The following is a 26,674-nucleotide window of genomic DNA, read 5'->3' as shown; positions in this document are numbered from 1 at the left end:
CCTCTCAGCGCGGGGAGGCCCAGCAGCCTGCCTTCAGGTAGACGGCTGTGCAGACTTGCGGTGTCGGCAGAAAGGCCTGAGCTGGCGCTCTGCCGAAGGTACTTGCGCTGATGATCTGATCCCGCAGCAGCTCACCACGAATCGCTGCCGATGATTCAACACGAATACGCATCCTCCTGTCAAAGACGCGCGGATTCAGGAAAGGGTGGCGTGCCCCCTGCGGTCACGGGCTCACTGCAACGGTCCCACCTGTCGAGGCACATGCGGGCACGCCATCCAGATGCGCCCCTTCCGTGACATCAGCGAAAATGACGGATGAAGACAGCGGGTCCCCCCCCCTCAGCAGCAGGGTCGTCCTGAAGCAGGCCCCATGGTGCAAAGGTGTGAGCACTGTGTGCACGCGCTGTCTCGCAGAGCTGGCATGGTGTGTCACGTCCAAGCAAAGTATCGAGAGGTCAGAGGAGCGAGAGTGATGGACAAACAAGGCAAGAGGAGATGCACACCAATGCACCCCAAAGTGCATATGTGCAGCATGTGCGGCATCTCCAGCCCCACACCGGGTGGGCTGATGTGGCAGCACACATCCCGGAGGCAGAACGAGAGCACCCCGAATCGCGCCATCGAGTCCTCCCAGCCTCCACCGTGGAGAGCCACCGCGCCGTATTACGGAATGCAGCCGCGTGAAGCGACTCAGGGCGAAGCATGGGCTGCAGGCCGGGTGCCGGGTCTCCCAGGGCCCTGACCTACAGCCGGTCGACTTCCTCCTTGGGCCCATCCGGCACGCGTCCAGGCCACCTCACCCCTCTCTGCCCAAGAGCAGGACCCCGGACGCAGTCCACTGAGATCAAGGCATGCAACCCACCTGAGTCCGCCTGGTGCCGATTGCGCAGCACGTATGAGCGGAAGGGCCGAGGAAGAATGAGAAGAGCCCGCTAGACGCATGGCCGGAGTCGATGTCAGACAGCCTGCCCTACACGACCCAGATTTAGCTGCGGCGCAGCAGAGGTGTAGGCGGACTGTTGTTCAGTGCAGGCTTATTGGCTGACTCCCTCGTGACGAAGCAATACGCTGAAAGGGGGAGGGGGGAGGGGGGGGGGAAGCAATGAGCACTGCCGCGGGAGTCACCATATGGCGGCCTCTCGCCTGTGTGGTGCCCTGCCGTTTACAGAGGCAGGACGAACAGACATGCAAGCACGGAAGAAGAAATGGCAGAAGAGAAAGAGCCTTGAATACCCCCCCCCTGTCGGAGGAGGTAACAAACGCCCACTCACACACACTCACACACACACACAACCTCATCTCAGACGTCCACGCTCCCTGAGCTCGGGTGAAGAAGCACGCAACAGCGAAACGCTTAGATGGGTAGGGAGCAGGAGAGAGCAGAGTGTAGGCACTTGAAAAGGAAAAGGGAAAAGGTGAGCCTGAAGCAGGAGTGCTGCAGCGCACCGGAAATAAGAAGCGAAAGAGGCAGTCGCACATCACAGCGTGACAGCACGGGCGCAAGCCCAGGGAGACATTGGGGAAAAAGTGAAGTTGCGGAAGTACAGCTAGCGATGAACGATCGGCAGCGGCGGCACCGCGCTCGTGCATGAGTGGGCGCGCACACTAATGCAAGCGAATGGCGGAGCACAGGCAGCACAGACACGTCCACAAAGGACGAACCCCCCCCCCACACCGTCAGACATTCCCCGGTACGGTATCATCTGCGGTGTCATCTGTTCGCACTGGCCGCGGGGAATACCGCCGCCACCATACCAACTCCTTGCCCAACAGCGTGCGGATGTGCCGCTCTACTTTTTCCTTCTGTCGCTGCGCTTCATTGGCCTTCTTCTCCGAGTTGATCCGGGTGCCCTCGCAGCAGCAAAGAATACCCTGAGAGCCGCTCTTGCTGCCCGCCGTGAGACTATCCAACGTGCTCTGCCCCTTGTGCAGGAGAACCCAGTGCTGGCAGTAAAACATCAGCAGTGAAAGGCCCAAGATCAGATCCACCCCGGGCAGCGAGATCCAGCCGATTTTGCTCGTAAAGGGGTCTTGGTCAACGGCAAAGAGTACCACGATCATCAGGAAGCCCGCCAGCGTCGCGCCAACGCCGCTGTAGAGCAAGAAGATGATGAATAGTTTGTAGTTATTGCGGCCGACGCAGTTGTTCACGAAGGGACAGTGATGGTCGAAGTTGTACACGCACCGGCGACAGACGCGACAGTGATGAGCATCGTCTGGCTTGTACTGCTGACACGTGTAGCAGAAACGAAGGCCTCCGTTACGGTCCAACGTTGTCACCGAATAGGGATTCAAATACACAGGCGGACCGGCGTCCTGATGCTGCTCTGGTGACTTTGTGAGTAGAGCAGGGAAGTAGCCAGCCGGCCCAACACGCTGCTCGTGCAGCGGTAGCGATTGGCATGGGCTGTGGCTCGATGGCGCTGCCACCTCATCAACGTGGATGGTGATCACATCGATGCTGTCTCTAGCGTGAGGAGCACCACTATTGGCCTCGGCGGCGAAAGTGCTGTCTGGTGAGGACTGGGGGTGATCAGCCAGCAGTGGGTTGACGCAGTCCGTATCGTCTGAGATGGCAGGTGCGAGAGCGCTGCTGGTCATGGGTGGTCGACTTATGCCCAGTGTGCTAGGAGGCCACTTCGTCAGTGAGCCGGGCGCGCCCGCCTGAAGCATCTGTGCTGTAACCTGATGTGGCTGTTGCTGCTGACGCAAACACGAGTGCATTGATGGAGAAGTGGTCCCTTCGCCACTGGCGCGTGGGTGGAGTGGAGGACCGGCATACAAGGGTGGGTACGCCCACGGATCGTGTGGCACAAAGCCTGGAGAGCAGAAGATGATGGCGTAGTACGACCACAGTACTAGAGGGGCAATGACAGTGGTCAAGACAAGCACAATTAGGGACACGATGACGCGCCAGACATCGTTCTTGTAGCGGAAAATCATGTAGGCGCAGTAGGCGTCACTCGTGAGCGCGAGCCCGATGATGAGAAGCGCAACGAAGGTAGGCGTGCAGTAACCGCAGCACAGCATGCACCTCTCCGCACACCCTTTCGGTGGCTCGGGGTGGGCGAGCACATTCAAGCAACGGCACTCCGCTTTGCTGGCGTTGTCGTTCCCATCGTTGTACCTCCGCAGCTGGTCAGGATGTCTTCTCATCTAGTCCGCAAGTGCGTCCCTGACGTGGTGTTCTCTCCCTGAGTGGTGCGCAGCTGGAGTGGGGAGGGGGGAGGGGAGGGGGGAGGGCAACGGCAACAGAGGCAAAGAGGAGGGGGTGCGAGATGGTAAAGCCTGTCACTACAGTGTAAAAGCAAAGGTGAAAAAAAAATGCAAGAATGAGCGTGAGTAGAGCCCGCGTGTAGCTGGTGAAGACCGTGCGAAGGGGGAGGGAGAGAGGGGAGGGGGGACGAGGGTAAAATGGGAAGGGAGGCATGCCATTTAATGAAAATGTCCGCCAGCAGAGACATCAATGAGTTATATACGGCGACGGTGGTCGCATGCCTCCCGCATCACCCTGCAGCTGACAACAGGTGAAGGCACCTATCCAGAGTCCACGCACGCTCTTCAAGCACACTGGCATACACCCGGAAGACAGCATCCCAAGACCAGTTAGCTGATTAGCAGCCAACACAGCCTCACTTTGCCCCTCACTGCATCACAGCCTGAAGCTACTACTGCGTCACGTGGACGTTCACACATAGCCCCATAGAGGAGCCTCCATACTGACTCCCTCTTGTTTGTCACGTCATTAACACCGGCATGTGTACAAGTGCACGCAGAGCCCCTCTCGTCCCCTCCCTCAACACCCCCGCGTTACGTCCGTCCCTCCGAGTCGGGGGATCACACACACAGACACACAAAAGGGGAGTATCGAGATTGATGACGATGACTCACGCCACGACACACTGCATAGGCGTCAGAGCTGTCATCACGGCCTACACACACACACACACACACACACACACGCTGAGCAACAAGAAATAGCGAAAGGGGTGCTGATGACCGGCAGGGGAGCGATATAAACAAAGTAGAGGGGGTATGAAATCACGGAAAAAAGCGACCCCATCAGCGACGTGAGGAAGTGAGCCGTGGAAACACGAAGGGGGGCGGCGGCAGCGGCGACGAGGCGCCGCTGCCTTACGTCCACATGCCCACAAACAGGCGTACACGTGCATGCCAGTCGTGCGCCGTCACCACCCTCGACGCCAGTGGTTCCAGCAGCGGAAGAATGCACTGAGACCCGTCACGCACACGACAGCTCCGCGTATCGGTGCACCAGCCATACACATCCTCTATACAAGGCTCAGGTAGGCGACCTCTGTGGCGCCGCCGAAGCGGCGCAGGTAGCCGTGTGGCGCGCGGCGGAGATCGTGGTCAGGTTTGAAGGGGAGCATCATCCTGTACCACCGCTGATCGCTGCCAAAGAGGTCAAACATGTAGAACGTGCGATCCTCTGCCTGACGCTTGCGGACTTCCTCTAGCGTATCCGGGTGCTTTTTCGAGGCAATCATGCGCGACACCGAGGTCTGGCCGCGGTACGCCATGAACAAGAAGTGTGCCGCAAAGACCAGGAAGCAGAAGCCCATGATGGAGGAGAAGAGCATTGAGAAGAGGAGGACGATGCTCGTCAAGGAGTTGTCCGGCATTTCTCTAGAGAAGAAGTTTGGAAAGTGGAAGACGCAGCTGAAGAGCGTCGTGGCCACAATGTGAAAGGCCCCGAGAGGGATGTAGCCGAGGAAGAGGAGGAAGAATTTGCTGTTTCCACGTCCGACGCAGTTATTAATCCAGGGGCAGTGGTGATCCATACGGTAGACACAGCAGCGGCATGTGTGGCAGTGGTGCGCCTGATCCGGCTTGAACTGCTTGCAGAAGCTGCAGTAGCGCAGCTTACCAAGCCGATCAAGTTCAAACACCTCATACGGGTTGTCACTGACAGACCGGCCCTGGTACACCGGCGCCTCCACCCACGGCTCGTGCGGCACGAAGCCTGGGCAGGTGAAGATGACTAGAAAGAGGTTGCTGTACACCAAGGCCTCAGCAAGTATCATCACCACCAGACAGTAGTAGTAGTAAACGAAGTGCGCGTTGCCGATCTCGCACGCAATGCGGAGCACAGGGAGAAAGACAAGGTGGTATGGAAAAGTGTTGGCCATGATTAGAGCCATGGCAATCACACACGGGATGTAGCTGCATGACAGCAACCACCACTCGCAGCAGGTACGGGGCCTCACTGTGTGTATGTTGCCCCTGCACATTACGAGGTCGCTTTTCACGATCGAAGATTTGGTGGCAACAACGCCAGCACCGGAAGGTAGAAATGAGTGAACGAGTCAACAGCGCACAATGGCTAACAGCACTGGAGAAAAGAGGAGATGAGAACAACAGGCAATCGTACTGGCACCGCAGGGAGCAGTTAGGTGTGCGGGTTATGACGTGAATGGGGAAGCGAGGAAAGAGAGGTGGAACAAGTGAGAGAGAGGACTTGTCCGCAGGTGTGCAATGCGTTCATGGAAAAGCGCCGCCCCTTGACGATCAGAGCCGCAGTCAGCGAAAGGGGGTGAGAAAGGCCTGCAGACAGAGGTGTGCCAAGCTGAGGGAAGGTGCTGAAGCACGAATGAGGGGGGGTTTGAAAATAGGGGACTAAAGGAGCGCACAGGTGACCTGCTCTCAAACGACTGGTAGAGACACCTACGGGTGGATGTGTACTGCGTAATTGACGGCGACAAGGACCATCAGAGATGACGCCCACCTCCGCCAAAGCAGAGCATACGAGGGTGTGCAGGGGGTGGATGCGTAGGAGGTGGGTGATGTCCAAAGCACACGTGCGAAAGAGAGAAAACAAGCCAGATGGAGCGCGAGAGAGAATGAGGAGGAGGAGGAGGAAGAGGAGGATGCCGATGCTGATGTTGCGCCTGGAGAAGGAGCGGTAAACGTTGGACAGCGCACACGGTCATGCAGTAACGGAGATGAGCAGTACGTGAGAAGCGGCATTTGAAACAGCACTTGGAGGAGGTGGAGCGTGTGTCCTCGCGCACCATCGATGAAGACATCCGCGTGGCGCGCTGCCCGTTGCGTGGGCTCACACAGAAAATGAGACAACCCTCTTGAAGAGAAAGGCGCGCGCTCACGTACATTCACTTTGTCGGTACGATCGGTGATGCTCGCACTGAGCGTCAGTGAGAGCATGGAGAGTGGGAAAGGGGAAGTGAGGACAAGCTGAGTAACAGCTCGCCACGCCATCATCCCCTCCAGCCTCCATTGCTAAGCAAACCCCGAGAGCACGCCTCGACGCACAATCGCGTAGGCAGCGGGCATACCCGCGTCTCTCTGCTACATTCCTCTCACCCCAACTTCCTCACATATTTTGACTCATAAGGCGGGCATGCGTTGGCGTGTCTGTGCGCTGCGCGCGAGCTAAGAAAACTATACGAACTAAGAGAAATGCTACGCTACTTCACGCCTGCGCGACGATGGGCGGAGCTCCGCACGTTGGCCCACTCCAACGTACACTAAGCGTGGGCACCAGCGACGGTGGCTGGTAGCCCCCAGCCACTGAGTGTGCGTGAGAGAGGGAGGGTGGGAGGGAGCGAACAGAGATAAGGAGAAGAGCGACGCAGAAGAGCGCGACCCTCACGATTGTGACGGAGACGGGAGAAAGGCGTCCCAATAAATAAAGCAAACTGACGGAAATAGACGAAAAGTAGAGCACAGGCGCAACGACCCCCCCCCCGCACGCACGCACGCACGCCCCCGCTCAAGCAGACACGCACACAACCATCGCTGATAAGCGCACGAGTGGCGAATGGAGGAGGCCCGCAGCGCGCGGAGATGACAAAACAGGCGGAATCTACGCACTTCCAACCCACCCGTGCTCGGCCACTCACAGCACATGAGGCCCACCGCTCCTCCGCCTCACTCTCCGCCGGCGCGTCACAGGCCCACCGCGCGGTGCGAAGCAGCGGCAGACACGGGCTGCTGCAGTGCCCTCCACGTCCTGGCCACCGACACCCGTAGCGATGCAGCGCCCTGACCTCCCCACGTCGCAGGTGCCTGAGTGTGCCACCACCAGAGGTCGGCCAGCAGCGGCAGGGGGAGGGAGAGGGGGCTGCCTGGGTTCCCCGCACAGGATGGGCACTGGACCCTGAGGTGCCCACCGTCACTGAGGATGCTCCGAGGGCAGGGGGTAGGGGAAGCAAATGAGGCAGACACCGCCCATCCCTCTGTTCTCCTGCCTCCCGTATCGTGCGTAGTCGTGTACAAGAGCGCTCCGTAAGTCGCCGCCTGTAGGAGGGGAAAAGGGAGACCCTAACGCTGTTGAGACGTGTTGCAGCCATCTCCGGCCCCCTGCCCCCGCTCCTTTTCTTGTGCTTTACTGCTCTTCTCCTCCACTCTTCACTTGGACTTGGCCGCAAAGTTCTTAAGGGCGCGCTCGATCATCTCTGTCACCTTCGCCGCATCGAGCGCGACGCCATGCTGCTCCACCTTCTCCAGCACGGAGAGCGCCTGCGTCACGTTGCCGGCATCCACGGCGGCGTCCGCAATGCGCAGCAGCGCCGCCACCGTCGTCTCCCTCCTCTGCACAGATGCGAGCTCCTCTTGCACTTTCTCCATTGCCTGCCCTTCAGACGGGCTGACGCCGTTCAGGACACGAGAGATGGTGTTGTAGCGCTCCACAATACTGTCCACCTGACTTCTGTGGAGGTTCGCATTGCGCACGAACGGGCGAATGTACGCGTACTGTTGAAAGAAGTGGCGCAGATCCACGACGAAGTCCTTAATCACCGGGAAGTTCGGCAGAGGCCCCACCGTCGTGACGTGCTGGGCAAAGGTAATGCAGGCCAGCGAGTTGATACCGTTGATGTTCATAGCGCAGCTACCGCACACACCCTCGCAGCACGAGCTACGGAAAGCTAGGGTAGGGTCCTGGTGAGCCTTGACAGCGATCAGCAGGTCCAGCACCATATACTCGTGGTGCTTGTCGTACTCATAGCTCTCCACACGCGACGAGTTCGTCTCGGGGTCAAAGCGAACAAGCTGAAGGACAGCCTTATTCGCATGCGACTTCGCAGCCGCGTCCGTGGCGGCCATGCGGCGCACCATCGTCTTGTACGGATGAGTGGCCACCTTTCGCAGCATCTTCGAGCTGTGCGGCACAGGGGGAATGATGTAATGAACGAATCCAGCGGTGAGGGATGAGGTGGCGTACTCGCTGAGAACAGAGAGGGTGCGACGAGGAAGAAGACTCGGCAGTGAGGTGGGCCCCAGCAGAACAACGCTTGGCACGCAAACCTGTGATGACGCCAGAAGTCGAGAGAAACAGGATGGCGTCTGCAGAGAGGCAGAATACGCGGAGAAGCCTATGTGGATGCCTTAGCGCCTCGAGACTGTGGCGGCTGCGCAGTCAAAGGGAAGAGGGGAAATAAGCCAACGGGAAAACGACGCCTAAGGAGCTATGGGACTGCAGACGAGTAAATGACGCACAGGCGTGCGTGCGGGAGCTCAGGAATGTCTACGCACAGCCGATGATGGTACACGAAGGGTGTGACCTGATATGCATGCGTCTTTCGTGTCACACGCGCAAACGAAGAACAGAGAACGGGCAAGGAATAGGCGATGAAGGCTATGACGCCGCCATTGAAGGAGAAAGGAGGGGCACACACACACACACGCAGAAGTGGAGTAGTCGCATGAGAGTCATGCGACGATCATCACGGCCAGCATTGCGTACAGGCAAGTACGCACAACGATGATAAGAGGAAAAGTTGAAACAGAGGGAGAGGAGAGGCAAGGAAGAGTGGTGATAGTGCCAGTAAAGCGTAGCACGACACCTGTTACTTCCGCACAAGAGGCCACTGGAAGAACGATGCCAAACATGAGGATGCACATCGAGGAGAAGCACTCGGAAGAACCAACCTTCTCAGCGCGCCATGAGCGCGCATAGCCAACAATCACCCCCATGCATCACTGCACAGCCCCCATCGTCGCGTTGGTAGACCAACTAGGAGAGAGATGCGTGCGCTTCTCCTGCCTCAACGCGCTAGATCGGGCGGGAGGGGGGGGGGGGGGGGGCGCAGAGCAAAATCTACACCAGATGCAAAGAGAGAAAGAGCATGAGGCGGTAAACAGGCTCTAACAGATTGGGGAGCAAGAAGCCACCAAGCCTCCCCCCACGCCAAGCGCGCCGCATACATGTGCACACGAGCTCTTGCGCAGAGAGGCACGCTGATTGCAACACACTGAAAGAAGAAGAGGAAGTACGCCTCAACAGCAACGTGCAAAATCTGGTGGAGTACTGAGAAGACGTTAGGGAGTGGGCGGCTTCAACTGCGGTGACTACTGCACCGCGTCCTCTCCCCGCTCAGCTCACGTTCCGTGCCGGTACGCCTCTGAGTGGGTGCGGTAAGAAGTAAGCGAAGGGAGGGACGCATCAGTGCATGCACTTCTGCAGGCGGACATGAGGTGGATCGGAGTACGCCTAAGAGCGTCTTATCAACTCAGCGCTCCACTGATGCCCGCCGGCGCTTCGCTGCTCAGGCTCCAGTAAAGGAGGAGCGGTCTTCACGACTCGGACATGTCATTAGTCAAGCGCCAACAGCGGCTCAGTCCCACTTACACCCAGAGATCCGCCCTTCGCTGTCTCTCTGCAGGTCCAGCGCTCCTCCTCTGCCACACATTCCTGAATGCAGCTCCAACAGACAATCAAGCAGGCGGTGATGCCAACGTAGCGCATAGGCGCATCAGTGCTCAGGGGGACGTCGTGATGTGCTGCTGTTTCGGAGGTAGGTGTAGAGAGAAAGAATCAGCAGGAGAGAAGTGAGATGGAGCGGGCACGGAACAGGGAGAGAGGTGCGCCAGGCACAGCGATCAGCTGGAGGATCCGGTGTCTGCCACCGCAGCTCGCCCAACAACCAGCGAGACACAAGGGCACCGGAATCGGACAAGCGAAGAGGAGGAAGAACGAGAAGCGATCGGAGCGCATAAGAGCACAGGCGGTCCAACATGTGCCTGCGAGTGCATACATTGCAGTGGCAGGCGCATGTGGAAAAAACAGAAGAGTGAGACGCATAGAAGAGCACAAAGAGGGAGTAAACGCAGCGATGACAATTGGCGTGTGCGGCGATGAGGGAGGGGGGGGGGGGGCGGACGGATGCAGGAGGGCAGTAACAGAGCGCGAGAGAGGGGGCGCCACACAGTGAGCAGCCATATCAGCCGTGAGGGAAATGAAGGCGGTAGTCGATTCAGCAGAGGAAAGAGGCGGGCAAACACGCGCAGAAGAGAAAGGGAGAAAAAGAGCAAAAGAGCAGCAGGCGTCAGCGGGGATACAGGGAGAAATGAAGGAGAGAGTGAAGGGGATCCGGACGACAGTGGTGGCGGCGGTAATGGCGTCAAGTCACAGCCCGATAAGCAGCTGACCGGCTGAAAGCACACGCCCAGAGAGAGAGACAAGCGCTGTGATGGGAACACACCTGCAGAAGAGAAGGAGAGAAGACTCTCCAAGAGAGACCGTATACGAGAGTCCTCATCCCTCCTCTGCCACCTCCCCGACAGCCGCAACTGTCTACACACACCCTAAAGCTCACGCGACACATCGACAGACCCGCTTTACTCACAGCGAGTGAGCAAGACGGAGAGAAGACACTGGAGGAGAAGAGAGCACACGCAAGCACAGACGCATTGAGAGAGGGAAGCAAGCGGGTACAACAGAGAGAGAAGAGTAGAGGCGGTGCTCGCTGGTGGGCAGCAGCGGATGCCAGCTAGAGTCAACAGATGAATCGGGGAAGGTGAGCGGGCGAGACACGCACCTCCCGTGCCGCCATAGAGAAATGGAGAACGAGCTGGTAGTGCTACCTGTGGATGCGGCAGAGTTACGGAACGACGTCCTCAGTGAAATGCGGTTGTGCCGCTGAGTGCGAAAGTGGCTGCTGTGCGGATGCGGCGCTGAGAACCGAGAAGAGAGGACGAGGCGGGGGGACGGGCGCCGAAAAAGTGGGAGGAGGACAATAGGCGGAGGCGATGATGACAATCAGCAAGGAGCAGCGCTACACTCGCGTAGCTCACGAACAGAGAGCTCGAGAGCGTCGGTGTGGACTTGACAGCCTCGTGGAACTGACTTCCTTTGAGCAAATCTCTAAACTCCCCGTTGTGCAGTGCAACCTTTGCCCGGCGCACGTCTGTGCGTGTGGAGTGCCGCCGTGGTGGGCCTCACGCTGTGGAGAGTGGGCGGCGGAGGAGAGGGGGAGAGGGGCTGCATTGGAAGGATACAAAGGGAAGCCCTGCGTGCTTAGTGCTCACTTACAAGCGCGCGAGGGATGAGGCAGCGAGGTGGAGGGCCCTCCTCGCACCGCCGAGGCTCTGTGATGATGTCGGTGTGATGGCGTGTGTATTTTTCGGCGCGGTGGCGAAGTCGGAGGGAAGGATGCCGGGATACGTACGGGTAACGGTTCACCAGGTGAGTCTACGGTGCGGAGGTAACCTACGGTGGTGCAAAGGTTTGTCTTCATGCTTGTGTGTCTCTCTCCCTTCATACGAGCACTTGCACAGACACACCATGGCTGGAGCACACAAGCCCCTCGCCGAACCCCCCTCCCCTCCGTATTCGCTACAGAGCATCACCGCCTACAGCTCTGCTACTCCTCCTCGGGCACGAACAGACCCCACTCGACAACCTCCAGCGAGGCGACCGCCGTGTGCAGCAACTGCAGGCGCTCCTGCTCGGTGAGTAGTCGTTTGACCACCCTTGCCTCTGAGCTCTCAGGGTGCAGCCATGCCGGGCACGACACTGAGACGAGTATCTCCGTCGATACAGGCGGCGTGAGCCGCAGCACTGCCAGTCCAACAAATATGTCATTCTCCTTCCCCTTCTCATTTGAAAATTTGGAGATGCGCTGCAGCCCTGTCGTGAGGCACGCGAAGTCGCATGACTGCGGGGCCGCCAAGCCACATGCAGCGGGTGGGACTGAAGACGCCGATGCCACCAGGTGCGGGTACGCCGACGGTGGGAGCGTGGAGGTCTCCTCCTGAGAGATGCTCTCCGGCGCACACCCATTGTCTTTGGCGAGGTCATGATAGAAGAAGACGCCGGCCTCGGTGTTGCGGACATGTGTCTGCCGTCTGAGCAGTTCCACGATGACGGAGGTCCCCGTGCTCGCGTCCGCGTACACCTCCTGGTTATCCGGCACTTGGCGGAAGTCGGAGACGTCGACCATCGTCTGAGGGAGGCAAATGCGCATAGCACCGCCGTACAAGTCTACCACGCGCGTCGCTGTCATGCCGCGTATCGATGGCGGAGGCTAACAAAATAATGAAGGGTGAAAAGGGGAGAAGAGTTGAAGGGCGCTGTACTGATGTGCTTGTAGCGAGTGGGCGAGCGAGTGGGCGAGCGAGTCATAATCAACAGATGCCGCCAGCGCCGTTAGGCACAAAGCGAAAGAAGAGCTGCAGCCCTGCGTGGGCCACAGATGCCCCGCTTGTCACCCTTGAGGTGCTACACGAAGAAACGAGGAACAAAGTGAGACTCAAACCCCTGCACACCTAAGCGCGCGGGTGTGTGCAGATGCGCGCGCACAGGAGTGATCACGACTGGAGTGTTGCGAGGTGAAGAGAGGAAGAAGAGGGGTGCGTGAGAAAGAGAGAGAGTGCGAGACAAGGGAACCGCTTGATCGTATGACTCACTTCGAGTGCGTAATGGGAAAATGCCCGTGAGGTGCGCGCACACGCCTTCAGAGGTGTAGCGATACGTCCCAGCAGGATGACACGCGCTTCATTTCTTTGCTTTGATGTCGACGAACTCAGCTGTGCGTGAGGTGCGCGCGCACCCCATGCACAGCTGAGAGAGGGTGTGGAGGGAAAGGTGCAAGTTCGACTTGCACAATACGACGGCCGAAGCCCTGGAACTCCACACACTTCCCCCCCCCTCTCCTTCTCTCCTCTCCGTGCACCTACACAAGTATAGATAAGCCCATCAATGTCTTCCTTCCACTTTTGCCTTCGCCGCCGCCTCTTGCCGGCGGAGCTCGCGCAACTCGGGCAGCTGCAACCGTCGTCGTGATGCCTTCAGCAGTCGTGTAATGTCAATCAAGTGGTGCCACACCTTCGTGACACCATAGGCAACAAACAGCAGGCATGCCATCCACAGTGTGTCCGTCAAGCCAGCCTGCGCTGCAAGCGGGCGGATGGCCGCAATTACGTAGAAGAGCGGCTCTGGGAGGGCCTGCGCGTTCTCCTTGGCGAACGTCTGCAGAGTGCCGCCCAGTACGTTATAGGAAGTACACAAGACGTTGCTGAGAAAGAAGGCTATCGGGATTAGGGTTAGGGCGACAGCGCTGTGCTGGATCACGCTGACGTGTCGGCAGACCTCCCACAGGGTGACGAAGAGGAAAGCGATGGAGAAGGCACACACCACCATGACGATGCCGCACGCACTCCACAGCGCAGCAGCGCTACTTGAGGAAGACAGCATGATGCAGGACTATGTAATCCGGTGGCGCCTACGGCAAGGAAAGGGTCACTGTCTGAGCGTGCTCGGCAAGAGGCACTGAGATGAACTTCGCCAGCTGCACGGGTATGGGTGAGTATTTGAATCTAAGAGAGGGGAAGGGGGTGGTGTGGCAGTTGGCGGTGTTAGGAGAAGAGTAGAGCGAAGAAGAGTCGCAGGAGAGAGAACCGTGCGGAGTCGGAGGGGAAGAGGGGGGTACGCCGCAAGACATTGGGGAACAGAGATGAGGCGCCAGTCCTGTCCTCTGATGGAACACAAGATGCAGCTGAATAGGCCGAGATGCTCAGGGGTTTCATGGAAGGAAGAAGGCTGCAGAGGCAATGGCAAGGTGGTGCCGGATGGGAAAGTGCTCAAAGGCGTTGTGATTGCCATGCGCTGCTGTACCCTCCCCACCCTCCCCCCCCCCATCTTGAGGAAGCAAAAGAGAGAGGCGCCAGCGCTGGTGCTGTCGCCTCACAGGCTAGAGCACTCACACACACACACACCGCACTCACCCGCTTCCCTCCTCCTTCGCCCACCTCCTCATGTCTCTGGTTGATCTACACCTGCACACCCGGAGAGAGGAGGAGAGCTCGCGTCATCGCTCTCGTTTGGGGATCTGTCGAAGAGGCACACAAAGCGATGCGCAATAGACGTGCGATGCGTACTACGACGAGGAAGGGAGGGAAAGGAGAGGGGCGCCGACACGAGAGTCAGCACAAAAGCAAGCGGGGTAGTTCTACCGTTAACAAGGTACGTACACGAGGTGCGGCACGGGACCACACAATCCTCCCCCTCCCTCACTACCTCCAGGCGCCACGGTACGTCCAAAAATACAATCCCTTTCCGTCTCCACCCTCTGCCTGATCTCCTTCAGCGCACACCACGAAGGCCAACTCCGCCACCGCCCCAACGAACCGCCAGCTCCTGCAGCTCGCCCTTCTTCTCTTGGATTTGCGACTGCAAGGCGAGGTTCGCTTCCCTAATAGTCATCAACGCCGAGCGCTTCGTAAAAAATTTCGCCGTCTTGCTGTCCTTTGGGTTCATCGCCTTCACCTTTGACACCATGTCCTCCGCGTCGGCCGCCGCAATTGTAGCGAGCCTCTTGAAGCCGGCGTTCCACAGCGCCCTCGCCCGTGGTGGCTGCATCCCACGTACCTCCATCAGCGGCAGCAAGTCCGGCTTCACACCGAAGCCAAGTCGCTTGACAAAAGACGAGAGCACCGCCTCCAGTGAAAACCACTCCATCGCATGGCAAAAACTCGTGATGGAGCTGCTGAACATCGAAGCGGAGCGCATCAGGTTCTGTAGCTGCCCGCGGCTCACATCATACCGCTGCTCTACCGTTGCCATTGGCACCTCAGCCAGCACATCCGCCAGCATCAGCGCCACGTAGAACCGCTTTGCCGTGAAAAGGCGCCGTCGACCCTCGTCGGTGGCCTCCAGTGGACCGCCAAGGCCCATCGCTTGCTGGTCGACAAAGAAGGCATCGACCCCGAGCAGGCTCGCAATGCGCTGACGACTGTCACTCATGCGGGACATCATGAGCCGCAGTAACTCCCAGTCGCACTTCCCCACCTCCCGCAGAGGCGTGAGGAAGTAGCAAAGGTGCAGGTCGTCAGAGAGGATGAGACCGGTGTGGCATAACTCGTCTAGCTCGTCGCGCAGCAGCAGAGCTTCCTCTATACTAAAGCATGAGCGAACAGATGAGCTACCGAACGGTGTCACAAGCACCTGCACGTGGCAGGCGTTGTGCGTCTCTGCTGAAGCATCTGCATGGCTGTCGTCGAATACGCGGCTCAGCAACGCCTCGAGAGCGGCACTCGATGCGGAACCGCTGGTCTTTTCAGCTGCCGCACCAGTAGCAGTACTGCCACTGCCATCCGCGCGAGTGTCGGTGACTGAGCGGATGTCGTTGCCGCTGCCGCTGCTGCTGTCGCTGCGTGCATCAACGATGCGGATGAAGCCGCAACGTGCAAGTGTGGCTAGCGAGGCGCGTACCATCGCGTTCATGGCAGCCGGCGGCACGCACGGCAGAGACGGAAGAGATGGCGAGGCGGACTGGGAGGGGAGTGGGGCAGGAGGCGCAGGCGCCGACCGGCTGCCCTCTGAGCTCTGTGCAGCAACATTGTCATCGTCATAGACAAGTTGTGAAGCGTGGAAAAGATCAGCGGCACTTCCGCGCATGCCATTCGCGGCCGCTGTGGGAGAGGCGCCTTTAGAGCTCGCGGACGCAGATGAGGTGGCAGCTGCAGCGATGAACGGCTGCCACACCGTGTCCACCGGCCCCACCGCCCACCTGCTCAGCAGTGACTCACTCCACTGGCAGGCGCTTTGACGGTCCACCACCAGCCCGACTCCAACGCACTCAAGCAGCGAGCGGGTGAACGTTTGGTTGTCTTCCAGGAGCTGGCTGCAGCATGGCTCCACGCAGGCGTGCATGAGAGCGTGGCCGCGCGCCTGATCACGACTACTCAGCAGCAGGAACGACTCACCGTACGTGTTCGACCCAGCTCGACCGGCACGACCGCACATCTGCAGGTAGCGCGACTTCGTGAGAAACTCGCGGCCAACGTACGGTGTTTTGATGATCACCCGCCTCGCAGGCAGGTTCACACCAGCCGCCAGCGTAGAGGTGCAGCACAGGATGCGGATATGATTGCGGCGGAACGCCGTCTCGATGAGGTCACGCTCCTCGGCAAGGAGACCGCCGTGGTGAAACGCCACCCCGAAGGGAATCACCTCGCTGAGCTGTGAGGCTTCGTAGTGCGTGAGGGCCTCGAGGTCCGCAAGGAGGCTTTTGATCGCAGGCGAGGCCTGAGGCGGCACCGCTGCCACCGCAGCCGCTGGGGCCTGTCCTTTCATTAAGCTTGAGAAAGGTACGCCGAGAGCAGAGACGTGTTGTGCCTCCACCGTCACATCGCTACAACCTGCCATCACCGCGGACGGCATCTTTTGGCTGGCAATGGCCTGAGCCTTGAGGTAGTTGACGATGCCCCTCGCAGTGTCAACGCACTGCTGACGACTTGCGCAGAAAATCAGGACCGACGCATCCGGCACCTCCGTCGCGAGCTCCAGAAGATGTTGCGTGGTGGAGCTGCCGCTGAGGTTGCGCTCGTTGTGATGACCATCGCGTAGCACGAGGCCGCAAACGACGCTGTAGGCGCGCAGCGGCACGGGGCGGAAGTTGCACTCAAAACACACCGCACGGAGCCACTCAGCAATGGTGCGGAGGTTGGGGACTGTGGCGCTCATGCCAATGATCTGCAGAGGGCCGGGATCTACAGCCGCCCTCGATATGCCCGTCAGGACCGCCGTCTCATGCAAGTTCTCCTCGACGCCTTCCAACTCTTCCGGCCGACCTGGCGCCGTATCGCACGCACTCTGACGCCCCTGCGACGCTGGTGCAGCCACGAAGTCACGCTGCCGCTGCCGCATCGCGTTGATCACGAGCACCTTGGAAAGAAACAGCTCCAGTGTCCCGCCTCGCCGAGGCTCGCCGACCATGTGCAGCTCGTCCACCACCACTGCCCCAATCTCCTCTGTACGGCCTTCCTCGAGCATGTGATTCAGCAACGAGTTTGCCTTTTCGATCGTGCAGACGTAAATGGCAGGGGCCTGGCAAAGCGGAAAGCGACCGGAGCTGCCGTAGTGGCCATCCACGTTGAAGTCGAATGCAGCCGTCAGTGGCTGCAGCGCCATCGTCTTCTCCTCCGCCAGTGATACAAAGGGCAGGACGAGAAAGCACGACTTGCGGCGGTTCAGCACACACCGCAGGAGGCTCAGCTCGGCGACCAGTGACTTGCCACCGCTGGTGGGGAGACTGTAGACAAAGCTGCCGCCCTGCCGAACTTCGGGGAGTGTGAGCAAGTCGTGCTGCCAGTCGTACAGCGATGTGATGCTGCGCCGCGTTGCGTAGAAGTGGCCCACCTCACGTGGTAAATCGTAGAAGAGCTCCGCCGGGTCGTCTGCGGCGGCGGTGGGTCGCGGGAGGGAAAGCGAAGGCAGTTGCGATGGCGAAAGGGGCGAGGAAAACAGCATCCCCTTACTCTCTCTTAGGTGGGACTGCGCTGTCTCGTCGTGTACCGTCGGTGCCTCTGCGGACTGAGGCGCCATCGCACTGGGTACTTCAGCGTTCATGCGATCCACGAACGGTGACACAGTAGTGACGGTGAACGAGGCGGGAGGGTGGTTGTTGTTGTACGACGACCACAGCTGCTGCCGCTCCGTCACCGCGGCCGTTGGCAGCGGTAGTTGTGACTGCTGAAGCGTGAAATTTCCTCGATTCCCCATTGCCTCCTCACTTGTGGAAGCTGACGGCGTGCGGTGCACAGCCACCGTTGCGGGCACTGAGTCCATTGGCCGAAGCAACATCGGATGTGCCTTAGTAACAGACTTCTGAGCACACACAGTTGTATCACTGCTCTCCATAGAGCTGAGCACTCTTGTCGCACCGCTTGGTGTCGCGTCAGTCGCACCCTCCGCAGAGTCCGCCAGTACCGCTGTTCCCCGCGGTGGCACAGAACAGCGTCTCGGCAGCTGCTGCAGCTCGGCAGAGTAGCTCCCGGTGGAACAGCTCACGCTTGGTAGATAGGCCGCCTCTGTGTGCCCTGGTGGCACCGCGCCAGTAAACGCGACCGCTGCCGCAGTCGTTGGCTTTGCTACTGCGGTGGCGGTGGCAGAGAAAGAAGATGTCGCTGTCACTGACTCAACGGAGTGCAGCGTGAAACACGTGCGGCCAGGGCGTGCCGGCAAAGCAGTGGCGCTACTGCTGCCGGAAGCAGCGGCAAGGCACGGCAGTGCAGCGGCGTACGAGTCGGAGAGGGGAGGCACCGTGCTGCAAGACGACGATAGAGTCGGGAATCCAGTCGCAGGGGCCAGCGTGTCGCTCCACGGAAGCGGCGTCGAGGTTGGTGCCACAATCCCTGTAGGGGAAGCACCCTGAGCAATGCACTCCTCGCCCTTTGCACCTGCACAGACCACCAGCAGCGGCAGAGAATCGCGCGGAGTGCTCACACGCGCCGCCTCCAACGTCAGCGGCAGCCGCTGATCAGGTGGTTGCGCTGTAGTACAGGCTTCCGAGGACGGCAAGCGGACTGCTGGTGTAGCACGCTCAGCCGCAGGGACGACGACATCTCGAGAGTTCGCACGCAGTCCATCCGCTGCCGTCTCTACTGGTGATTGCAGCAAGCATGCCGGCGGCACAGCAAGGGGACCGGGTAGTGGTGAAGCAGCTGCGGTGCCAGCACGCAGCGAGCTAAACGAAAACATCGTGCGATGACGTCCACGTCCCAACCCCTCAACGCCCAGGTCTCCACTCCCGCCAGAAGCCGCAGCGCTGAGCGGCAGCAGTCCTGCGCCAGACGCAGACACCGCTGGAAAACGTGGCGGTGTGGCCTCACGAATCGGCCACGTCGACAGCGCAGACGGCGGGCCGGTGAAGGGACTGAACATCCCTGCCGACGAGCTCAGTGGGGTCACGCCACTCAAATCAGTTGCAGAAGTGCCACCGCCGCAGCCGCCACAGCTGAGCAATGCATGTTGGTCGAACGTTCCTGTAACTACAGGGCGCGGAGACAACGGTGACCCAGCGATCAGCTGCCCAGCTGCATCGTCTTGGGAACGGAAGACAGGGCATGCGTCTCCCTCCTGGCCGCTTAACATTAAGCCAGAGTGTAGCCCGCTATTGTCGTCTGCACGCTCCGCCACCACAGCACGGCCTCTCATCATACATACCGCCGCCTCACCGCCCTCCTCCGTCGCTTGCTCCTCTTCCTCTTGGATCATGGACGACTGCGAAAAGAGCGGCGGGGCGCCACTACCGGTGACGGACGGGGTGAAGGCAATATCCGTGGACATGCGCAGATCCTCGACCATCTCACGCTCAAGCACCTCGTCGCACTCCTCTCTCTCGGCTTCCTCCGCAGCAGCGAGTGCATAAAAGGGGATCATCGGCGCTTGTTGCTCCTGCTGCTGTGGCACACACGTCAGCTTGTCGAGCACGGAGGCTGGCGGTGCCAGAGACAACAGCGACTGATGCTCGCTTCCGCCAGCAGCTGCAGCAGCGGCAAAGGTCCCCGCCTGTCCCGGCATCAAGCCGATTGCAGGCGACAGAGTACCGCCGACAAACGACGGCGATGGAAGCGGCACGGCACGCTCGAGACGCGGGGAAGAGAAAGACGGTGCGTCAAAATTGCACACACGGAGCTGCGGCACCGCGGGCAATGGAGAGGTGGGGCCGCAGGGCAGCAGTGGCAGGGAGAGTGATGGAGGAGCAGATGGTGCGGCCTTTGATATGCTCGGCACGGCAGGCGGAGCCGATGAGACCAGCTGAGATGCACTGGTGCAGCATGACGATCGGTACGGCAGCGACAGTGAAGGTAGCGAGGGAGGGACGGTGGTGAGCGCCGTGGCGTCGTTGCGTCGCTGGCACTGCAATACCGACAAAAAGCGCTCTCCAGACTGCGTTGACGATGGCGTTGTTCTCGGTGCGGTCATCACTGCAGACAAGGGAGTCATGGGGTGCTCTGACACTGGGGTGGTGCTGCTGCACTGCTCCCTGTCCACGCACACTGCTGGGTTGGACCCAGGGACCCACAGAGTGCCCGTGGTCGGCGCCAGTGTGAGTGCGTCGCCCGCGCCAGTCCCCCCTAGAACAGCGGTCTCTGAGCCCCAAGGATGTACGTGCAATGTGTGCTCAGAGGTCACGTGGACGCCAGCAGCGAGGGGCGCACTTGACACTCTCGGCTCCAGCACAGATTCAGGGGCACCCATGGTGCCGTCACCATCAGCATCGTGTGAGCTCCGCAAGAACTCCACAGGCCGCTCTGAAGAGGGAGGGTAGAAGACGGTCCGAGGGGTGTGCGAGGTGGAAAAGCGCCGCGCAGTAGGAAGCCGTGAAATGCGCAGCTGTGCCAGCGACGTGGCGTCGTCGCTCTTGTCTCCCACGCTGTTGCTTCGAGTAGAAGTCGCACGGCTGCGTGGGCTCGTCGCTTCGTCTCCGTCGTGTGTACCACCGACATCGGAGTCGTCGAGGAAGGGTGAGCGAGGCCGCTTGCACCGCAGAGACGTGTCACCACTGCCAAGCGTGGCGGCTCTATCATCTCTGCTCGTGGGCACGGCCGCGTGTTCTGCAGCTGCTGTGACTACTGTAGTGGTATCTGCTGGGACTCTCGCTGCGGTTGCGGCGGTGCTCGCACTAGCAGGCGGTATAGCTTGAGCATCTCGCCGTGATATGCGCCGCCGATGATTAGCACTGAAGTGGCCGCTCAGCAGTCCGCGTGGCGCCTGGAGGGATGAGAAGCAGCCGCCCTTCGGACTGATCGTGGTGTTAACAGGACCAACAGCAGTGTCACCTGTAGCAGCGGTGGTGGCAGACGTCTTCCTGCCGCCATCACTGCTCCTACGCCGGGGAGAAGAGGAGACCCCCGCTGTAGCTGAACCGCGTGCTGACGCCTTGCAAGACGTCGATACGGATGGTGGGGGTGGGGCAGCTGAGTTTGATGACGAGACAGTGTTGTCTGCTAGTGGCTCGTGGCTACCGCTGGGCCGTGGGGCGTGAAACCCCCGTGTGGTCATCATGCTGCGCCGCATTCGGCAGAGCCCAGAGATGTCCAGTTCGAATGAGCGAAAAGGGGAATCGACCAACGCGTGAGAGCGCAGAGAGACAGCGACGGGAATACGTGTGAGCCCAGGGGGTCTGGAAAGGTAGCTGACACCACTCCGAAGAGCCGCTGCATGAGTCTCGACCTCGCAGCTGCAGCCAGCGGCATGAGTGCGCGGCACCTCCTCTGCGCTCACGTGCCCACCTCTTTTGTCCTCTCGCCCGCTCCTTCAGAGCCCTACTGCTGCCGATGAGCGCGATCTACAGGAGTCGTGCGTGGATAAAGCGACGTGGCAACGAGTACAGCAGTGATGATGCAAATGAGTGGAGTGAGCGCCGCTGACGCAAACACCAGCTTGTGACGCGGGGCGTGCGCCAGAGAAAGAAAAGGAAAAGGGTGACAGAGCAGAGCTTGAGAGATGAATCCACTAGAGCAGGGGTAGAGGGCAAGACGGTGTAGTCGCGGAAGCGGTGATTCGTGATGGTCGTCGCTTTCGCTCTCATCGCTAAGTTGCTTGCCCTTGTGAGCGGAATCGAGGGAGGGCGGTGGAAGGAGAGAGAGAACAGCAAATGGCTTGATGGTGTGCTGTTAATGGGCTGGCACGTGGGGGTTTCTGTGGGTGTGTCCAGCCTACTCCCTGAAACATAAAGAGCTCAGAGAAGTTTGTGCGTGCGCCGACCTGTGCGTCTGTGCGGGTAGCGGCACTTAGAAAGTGAAGGAGGTTGCAGTGCACACACGGTGGTGCAGCCACCCACCACCGTCACCACCTCCTTACCCTTCCTCGATAACCGGTCTTCTGGGGAAAGATTGCCAAGCAGCAGCTGATAAAAGTGAAGAGCAGTGATGGGGGTGAGCGCAGGGGGGGGGAGGGGGGGAGAAACTCACAAGGGCCAGTCGGTTAGGTCGAAGATGGTTTATGGTCGCCTTGGTGGTCTCAGAGGGGTTTGTGTCACCGCGTTCAAAGAGAAGAACAAACGCGGAAGAAGCGAGCGCCTGCCTTCAAAAAGTCAGACTCGACAATTCTGCTCAAGTGATGCGCCTGCGTGATGACATGTGTGTGGATGTGTGTTGATGTGTGTGTGTGTGTGGGGGGGGGGGGGGGGGGGGGGGGGTGCATGCGTGCGTGCGTGCGTGCCCATGTGGTTGTGGATACGTAAAAAGAGGAAGAAGAGAGAGAGAGAGACACATGCGTCTGAAGAAGCAAAAGTTCGTCTGCGCATATCACAGTGTCCGCAGGCGCGCATCTGGCAAGCGATGCAGCGGCACCAGCCACGGCTTAGCAGCAGCGAAGTGGGAGAGCGAGGGGAGGGCTGGGGAAGACTTCGTCGAGGCCGCCGGTGGCACAGTCGCAGTCCATCATGGGTGCCACAACAACCCCCAATTAGGAAAAATGTGCAGAAGTGCACACAGGCCGTTGCACAATGAGAGGGATGTATACTTCAATGGCCGTACGCCTACCCGCCATGGAGTTGTTCCACTGAAGGACGTCGTGAAGCAGCGATCGGGACGTTAGCGGTTCGGACTCGTGATGTGAGCTCACTCACGTTAAACGAACATTCAGGATTCCGTCTGACCACCATCGCCATCTCTCGCTTCCCTTGGCGCCTCTCCCTTTCACTGCCGCGTGCTCTTCGCAGAGGAGCAGAGTGACACACACACGCACACACACACAAAGAGGGGGGAAGGAGGGCTGTTGTCGCTGTCGACTCCTCAGAACAGGAGCACGCGACTGTGCGAAAGCAAAGCAACGAGAGCAAACTGATAAGGAAGGCACCTTCTCTGGCCTCACCGAGAAAGAAAGAAAGCCAGAAGGATATCAAGGCAGACACACACCTCACCTCAGCCGCGTAGCAGACCTCACACCGGAGCGGGAAGGGCCCCTGAGACCGCAGTCTGGAGGCGGAGAGCATGGAGGTGACGGAGGGTCGAGGAGGGAGGCAGGAGGTCGATAAGCAAAAGAGGCGAACAAGAAATGCATAGTTTGATACACTACAGGCATAAAGGAGAACGTGGGTGGATGAAAAGCCATGTAGGAGCAGTGGCCTAGCGACAGAATGCGGAGAGGCGGAAGGGCTAGAGGAAGAGGAGCGGCTGAGTCTGGCACAACTGAGAGGCGCAGAGCAGCAAAGAAATATGCGGGGAAGTCGATTGTGGAGGCCCTCCAGTGCGCTCACACACAAAGCGTAGGGAAGCGGCGAGGACTAGCGTCGCACCACGTACGCCGATCTCGTCTTTTGCCTCCTTTCTTCGAGAGGCATAATGGCCCCCTGGCCGCCTCACCGCGCATGGCATCCCAGGGTCCAGCACCGCCCCCCCCCCCTGCGCGGGGAGGCCCAGCAGCCTGCCTTCAGGTAGACGGCTGTGCGGACTCGTGATGTCGGCAGAAAGGCCTGAGCTGGCGCTCTGCCGAAGGTACTTGCGGTGATGATCTGATCCCGCAGCAGCTCACCACGAATCGCTGCCGATGATTCAACGCGAATACCCATCCTCCTGCTGCTCTTCTCTGCTCTTACTGAATTGCAGTACTGCTGGGCCTCCCCTGCGCTGTATGCGGTGGGAGTGCAATAGAACTGAACAGCACCAAAGGTCGTTGATTCGCCCTGTTCCTCAGTATAGCCGCGGTGTACAACAGAGATAGGAATGACCGGAGGCTGTGCGTGCCACTGCCTGCTGACATCCTCCTCACAAAGTAAAGTGTTGGTAAAAAAAAATAGTAGTGCTCGGCCACACACCGCACGTGAGGCCCACCGCGCGGTGCGATGCAGCGCCCTGACCTCCCCACGCCGCAGGTGCCTGAGTGTGCCACCACCAGAGGTCGGCCGGCAGCGGCAGGGGGGGAGGGAGAGAGGGCTGCCTGGGTTCCCCGCACAGGATGGGCACTGGACCCTGAGGTGCCCACCGTCACTGAGGGGGCCCACCCTCATCAGGGAAAGTACAACAGTCAAATAAAAGAGAGAAACCGTGCGGAACCGAAAGAGGAAAAAATCAGAGAGGAATTGTTTAGGGTGGGCTGCACCACCACCACCACCACCACTCTCCGCTACACACACACACACACGCACACATACGCACTCATTCGACTCCTCAAAGCAGGCTTACCACGAAGGAGACCCGTACAGCGAGTGGGAAAGCGACACACGCATGCACGCCCACGCGGAGGGGGAGGGGGGGCACAACGCTGTGTCTGTGCGCCACCAACCTCCTGCGTGGAGAGGATCCGTTGTCCTGCTATCGTCTACTTATTACCCTGCTGATATACGCATTGCCTGTGATGCTGCCCTTCTTGAGTGTCAGAGAGAGGGAGATGCCACCAAGATTGCTCCGAGACGCAACGCACTACTCACGTACTTCGAGGGCAGTGAGGAGCGCGGAAGGCAGGAAGTGTGAGGGGACACCTTGCACTCCTCCTCTGTCACTCGCGTGGGAGCACCTTCCGCTCCGCTCCCACTGTCCCCTTTCCCTACTCATCACGAAGACGCGCCGGTGAGGCGGCTCTCATTTTCACGCCACAGCAACAGCGAGCGCACACTTTCGAACAGAGGGAAGTAGCAAGCCATGTTCGTTGTGACCCACAGAACACGCATGCCACCGCCACGCACGAAGCCGCGCATGCCCTCGCGCTGATAAGTGTCTCGCACCACATCCGTGACCGTCAGGTGGCGATTCCGTACTGTGGCCACTACGACGCGGGCGCGGATGTTATCCAGCGGCGCGGTGAGCACAGACGCCAAGAGGCCGCTGAGGCCGCCAGAGAGAAGAGTACGCGCTAGCTCTACGCCATAGAGAGCCCAGAAGCTCTTCGACGCTGACGATGTCGCCGCCAGCTCCGTGCCGCCTCTCTGCTCCTCCAAGCGTGCCTTCCACTGCTGGGTCCATGGCCGCAGGGTCTCGTACGTCACCCACTGAATGATCGAGTACGGTATGTCGTGCATGAGCACCTGTGGCACGGCGAGGCGCGCACAGGAGGCGAAGCCTTGCTGCCACAACTGCCGCAGTGCATCGAAAGAGCCGTGGGCGGTAGCAGACTGAATGCGCATCTTCATGGTCTCCATCGGCACACGCAGCCCGGCGCTCACGACCTCGGCGAAGACCGCCGCGGCCACAGTGTGCCACACGTAGTTTGCAGTGCGATGACCCGCCGCATCCTTCCCCTCTCTATCAATTCCCTGCAGTGTACGCTGCATACAGTTATAACTCAACACATACGTGGCCTGATAGGGGACGTAGAACAGAAGCTTCACCGGCAGCCCGCCATAGAGGTGTCCTGGTGTCCACTGACCAGTGTATTGATGCCGCAGCTGTCGCAGACGAGTGCGCAGCAGACCAGGTGGCTGCTGGCTGGGGTAGCATTGGTAACGTTGGTACGGCTGCGTCGGCGGGGTTATATCGGTGCGCAGCAGCTGCACTCGGCACTTGAGGGTGTCCAGAGGGTGCAGCACCGACTTGGTCACTGTCGTGGCCACAGAGGAGGCCAAGAGTGTTATTTCGGGGTCCGCATAGAGCGTGTCGATATGGTAGCTGCCACGGCTACCATGAGCGTCATCCGTCATCGTGGACTTGGGCTTGATATCATGCCGCGCAGTGACCGCAGGCGGCAGCGTCGTGGCGGATATGCCCCCGTTCCCCTCCACACAGCCATCTAAAGACGGCTGCTCTGTGTGCACCAACATGCTAGACAGCGCTGCCCCTCGTACCCACGTCTTGGGCTGCAGTACCCTCCGGAGGCTTGAAGAGAAAAGCACAAGAGAAAGGGAAGAGGCGAGTATAGTGCGCGCGTGCGCGTGTGTGTGTGTGGGAGGGTGTGGGAGTATTTTGCGAGCGGAGCCAGTGAGGAAGGTGGAAGGGGAGACCAATAACGATATTGATGGTAGCGGGAGCTGCCGTAGCACAGGGAACCGCCCACAGGGGGGGAGAACCACAAGAGAGTCAAGCACAAGAGGAGAGGAGAAACTAACAGACTAGGACGACGGGGAAAGAAGCGGAGAGAACCGCTTTGCGACGGTTTCGCTGGGCAGCAGTGCAAGTGTGTAGGACAGAGAAAGAGAAGAATAATTTTTTGCAGCCGAGTTCACTGCGGAAGTGGGGGAAGGGGCAAATGCAGCGCTAGAGGAGCGAGAGAGGGCAGGCACGTGTGCACAGACATATCCCTTCTTCCCTCACCCCCAACAAGAGGGAGGAGAGAACAATGCCGTCAGGGGGTCTCTCTCACCCCGCCACCGGAAGGACAGCGGTGCACGCAGCCACAGGCACATGTCCGGGGGGCACCTCCGGATGCCTGGTGATTCATTTCAGCATTTTGGCTTGCTAGCTCGACTCAGGAAGTACTAGTCAGAGGTTCCGCCTCCAACGCGAGGCGGGTGCGGGCGTGGTCGGCCAGGGGGGTCCAAAGGAAAGTAGCTTAGGCGGGAAAGCAAGCCTTGCGATTGTCAAGGGGACGACAGCAGCAGAGAGAGACGCAGTGGCCCCTAAGATGGCCTCATCGACGGAGTCCGCAACGCCTTGTGCTCACCTTTAACTCCCTGGTTTCCACCATTTCACTTCGTCACTGCAGCCGGAAAGCTCAGCGCTCACACGCGCAGAGAAAAGACAGCGAAAAGAG

At 59.7% G+C, this 26,674-nt stretch overlaps 7 protein-coding genes across 7 annotated transcripts; all 7 read right to left on the bottom strand.

Moving 5' to 3' along the window:
* Nucleotides 1–1,677: 1,677 nt before the first annotated feature.
* LBRM_23_1550 (DHHC zinc finger domain-like protein) lies at nt 1,678–3,030 on the bottom strand (the record flags this gene model as incomplete). The annotated part of the gene is made up of 1 exon (XM_001565177.2): nt 1,678–3,030. One exon carries the CDS (start codon nt 3,028–3,030, stop codon nt 1,678–1,680), a length of 1,353 nt encoding a protein of 450 aa, XP_001565227.2.
* Nucleotides 3,031–4,289: 1,259 nt separating this feature from the next.
* Nucleotides 4,290–5,252, bottom strand: LBRM_23_1540 (conserved hypothetical protein; the record flags this gene model as incomplete). The annotated part of the gene is made up of 1 exon (XM_001565176.1): nt 4,290–5,252. The coding sequence occupies one exon, from the start codon at nt 5,250–5,252 to the stop codon at nt 4,290–4,292; it is 963 nt and encodes a 320-aa protein (XP_001565226.1).
* A 2,137-nt stretch (nt 5,253–7,389) lies between these two features.
* LBRM_23_1530 (conserved hypothetical protein) lies at nt 7,390–8,133 on the bottom strand (the record flags this gene model as incomplete). Its single annotated transcript, XM_001565175.2, has 1 exon — nt 7,390–8,133. The coding sequence occupies one exon, from the start codon at nt 8,131–8,133 to the stop codon at nt 7,390–7,392; it is 744 nt and encodes a 247-aa protein (XP_001565225.1).
* A 3,491-nt stretch (nt 8,134–11,624) lies between these two features.
* LBRM_23_1520 (putative Ran-binding protein) lies at nt 11,625–12,227 on the bottom strand (the record flags this gene model as incomplete). The annotated part of the gene is made up of 1 exon (XM_001565174.1): nt 11,625–12,227. The coding sequence occupies one exon, from the start codon at nt 12,225–12,227 to the stop codon at nt 11,625–11,627; it is 603 nt and encodes a 200-aa protein (XP_001565224.1).
* A 731-nt stretch (nt 12,228–12,958) lies between these two features.
* LBRM_23_1510 (conserved hypothetical protein) lies at nt 12,959–13,402 on the bottom strand (the record flags this gene model as incomplete). The annotated part of the gene is made up of 1 exon (XM_001565173.1): nt 12,959–13,402. One exon carries the CDS (start codon nt 13,400–13,402, stop codon nt 12,959–12,961), a length of 444 nt encoding a protein of 147 aa, XP_001565223.1.
* A 942-nt stretch (nt 13,403–14,344) lies between these two features.
* Nucleotides 14,345–21,064, bottom strand: LBRM_23_1500 (putative DNA polymerase theta (helicase domain only); the record flags this gene model as incomplete). Its single annotated transcript, XM_001565172.1, has 1 exon — nt 14,345–21,064. One exon carries the CDS (start codon nt 21,062–21,064, stop codon nt 14,345–14,347), a length of 6,720 nt encoding a protein of 2,239 aa, XP_001565222.1.
* Nucleotides 21,065–24,542: 3,478 nt separating this feature from the next.
* Nucleotides 24,543–25,745, bottom strand: LBRM_23_1490 (mitochondrial carrier protein-like protein; the record flags this gene model as incomplete). The annotated part of the gene is made up of 1 exon (XM_001565171.2): nt 24,543–25,745. One exon carries the CDS (start codon nt 25,743–25,745, stop codon nt 24,543–24,545), a length of 1,203 nt encoding a protein of 400 aa, XP_001565221.2.
* Nucleotides 25,746–26,674: the final 929 nt, after the last annotated feature.

The sequence above is a fragment of the Leishmania braziliensis genome, chromosome 23 (genome assembly GCF_000002845.2).
Source record: "Leishmania braziliensis MHOM/BR/75/M2904 complete genome, chromosome 23".
Classification (NCBI taxonomy): Eukaryota; Euglenozoa; class Kinetoplastea; order Trypanosomatida; family Trypanosomatidae; genus Leishmania; species Leishmania braziliensis.
The sequence above is the reverse complement of the archived record's forward strand: the minus strand, read 5'-3'. Positions and strand labels throughout refer to the sequence as shown.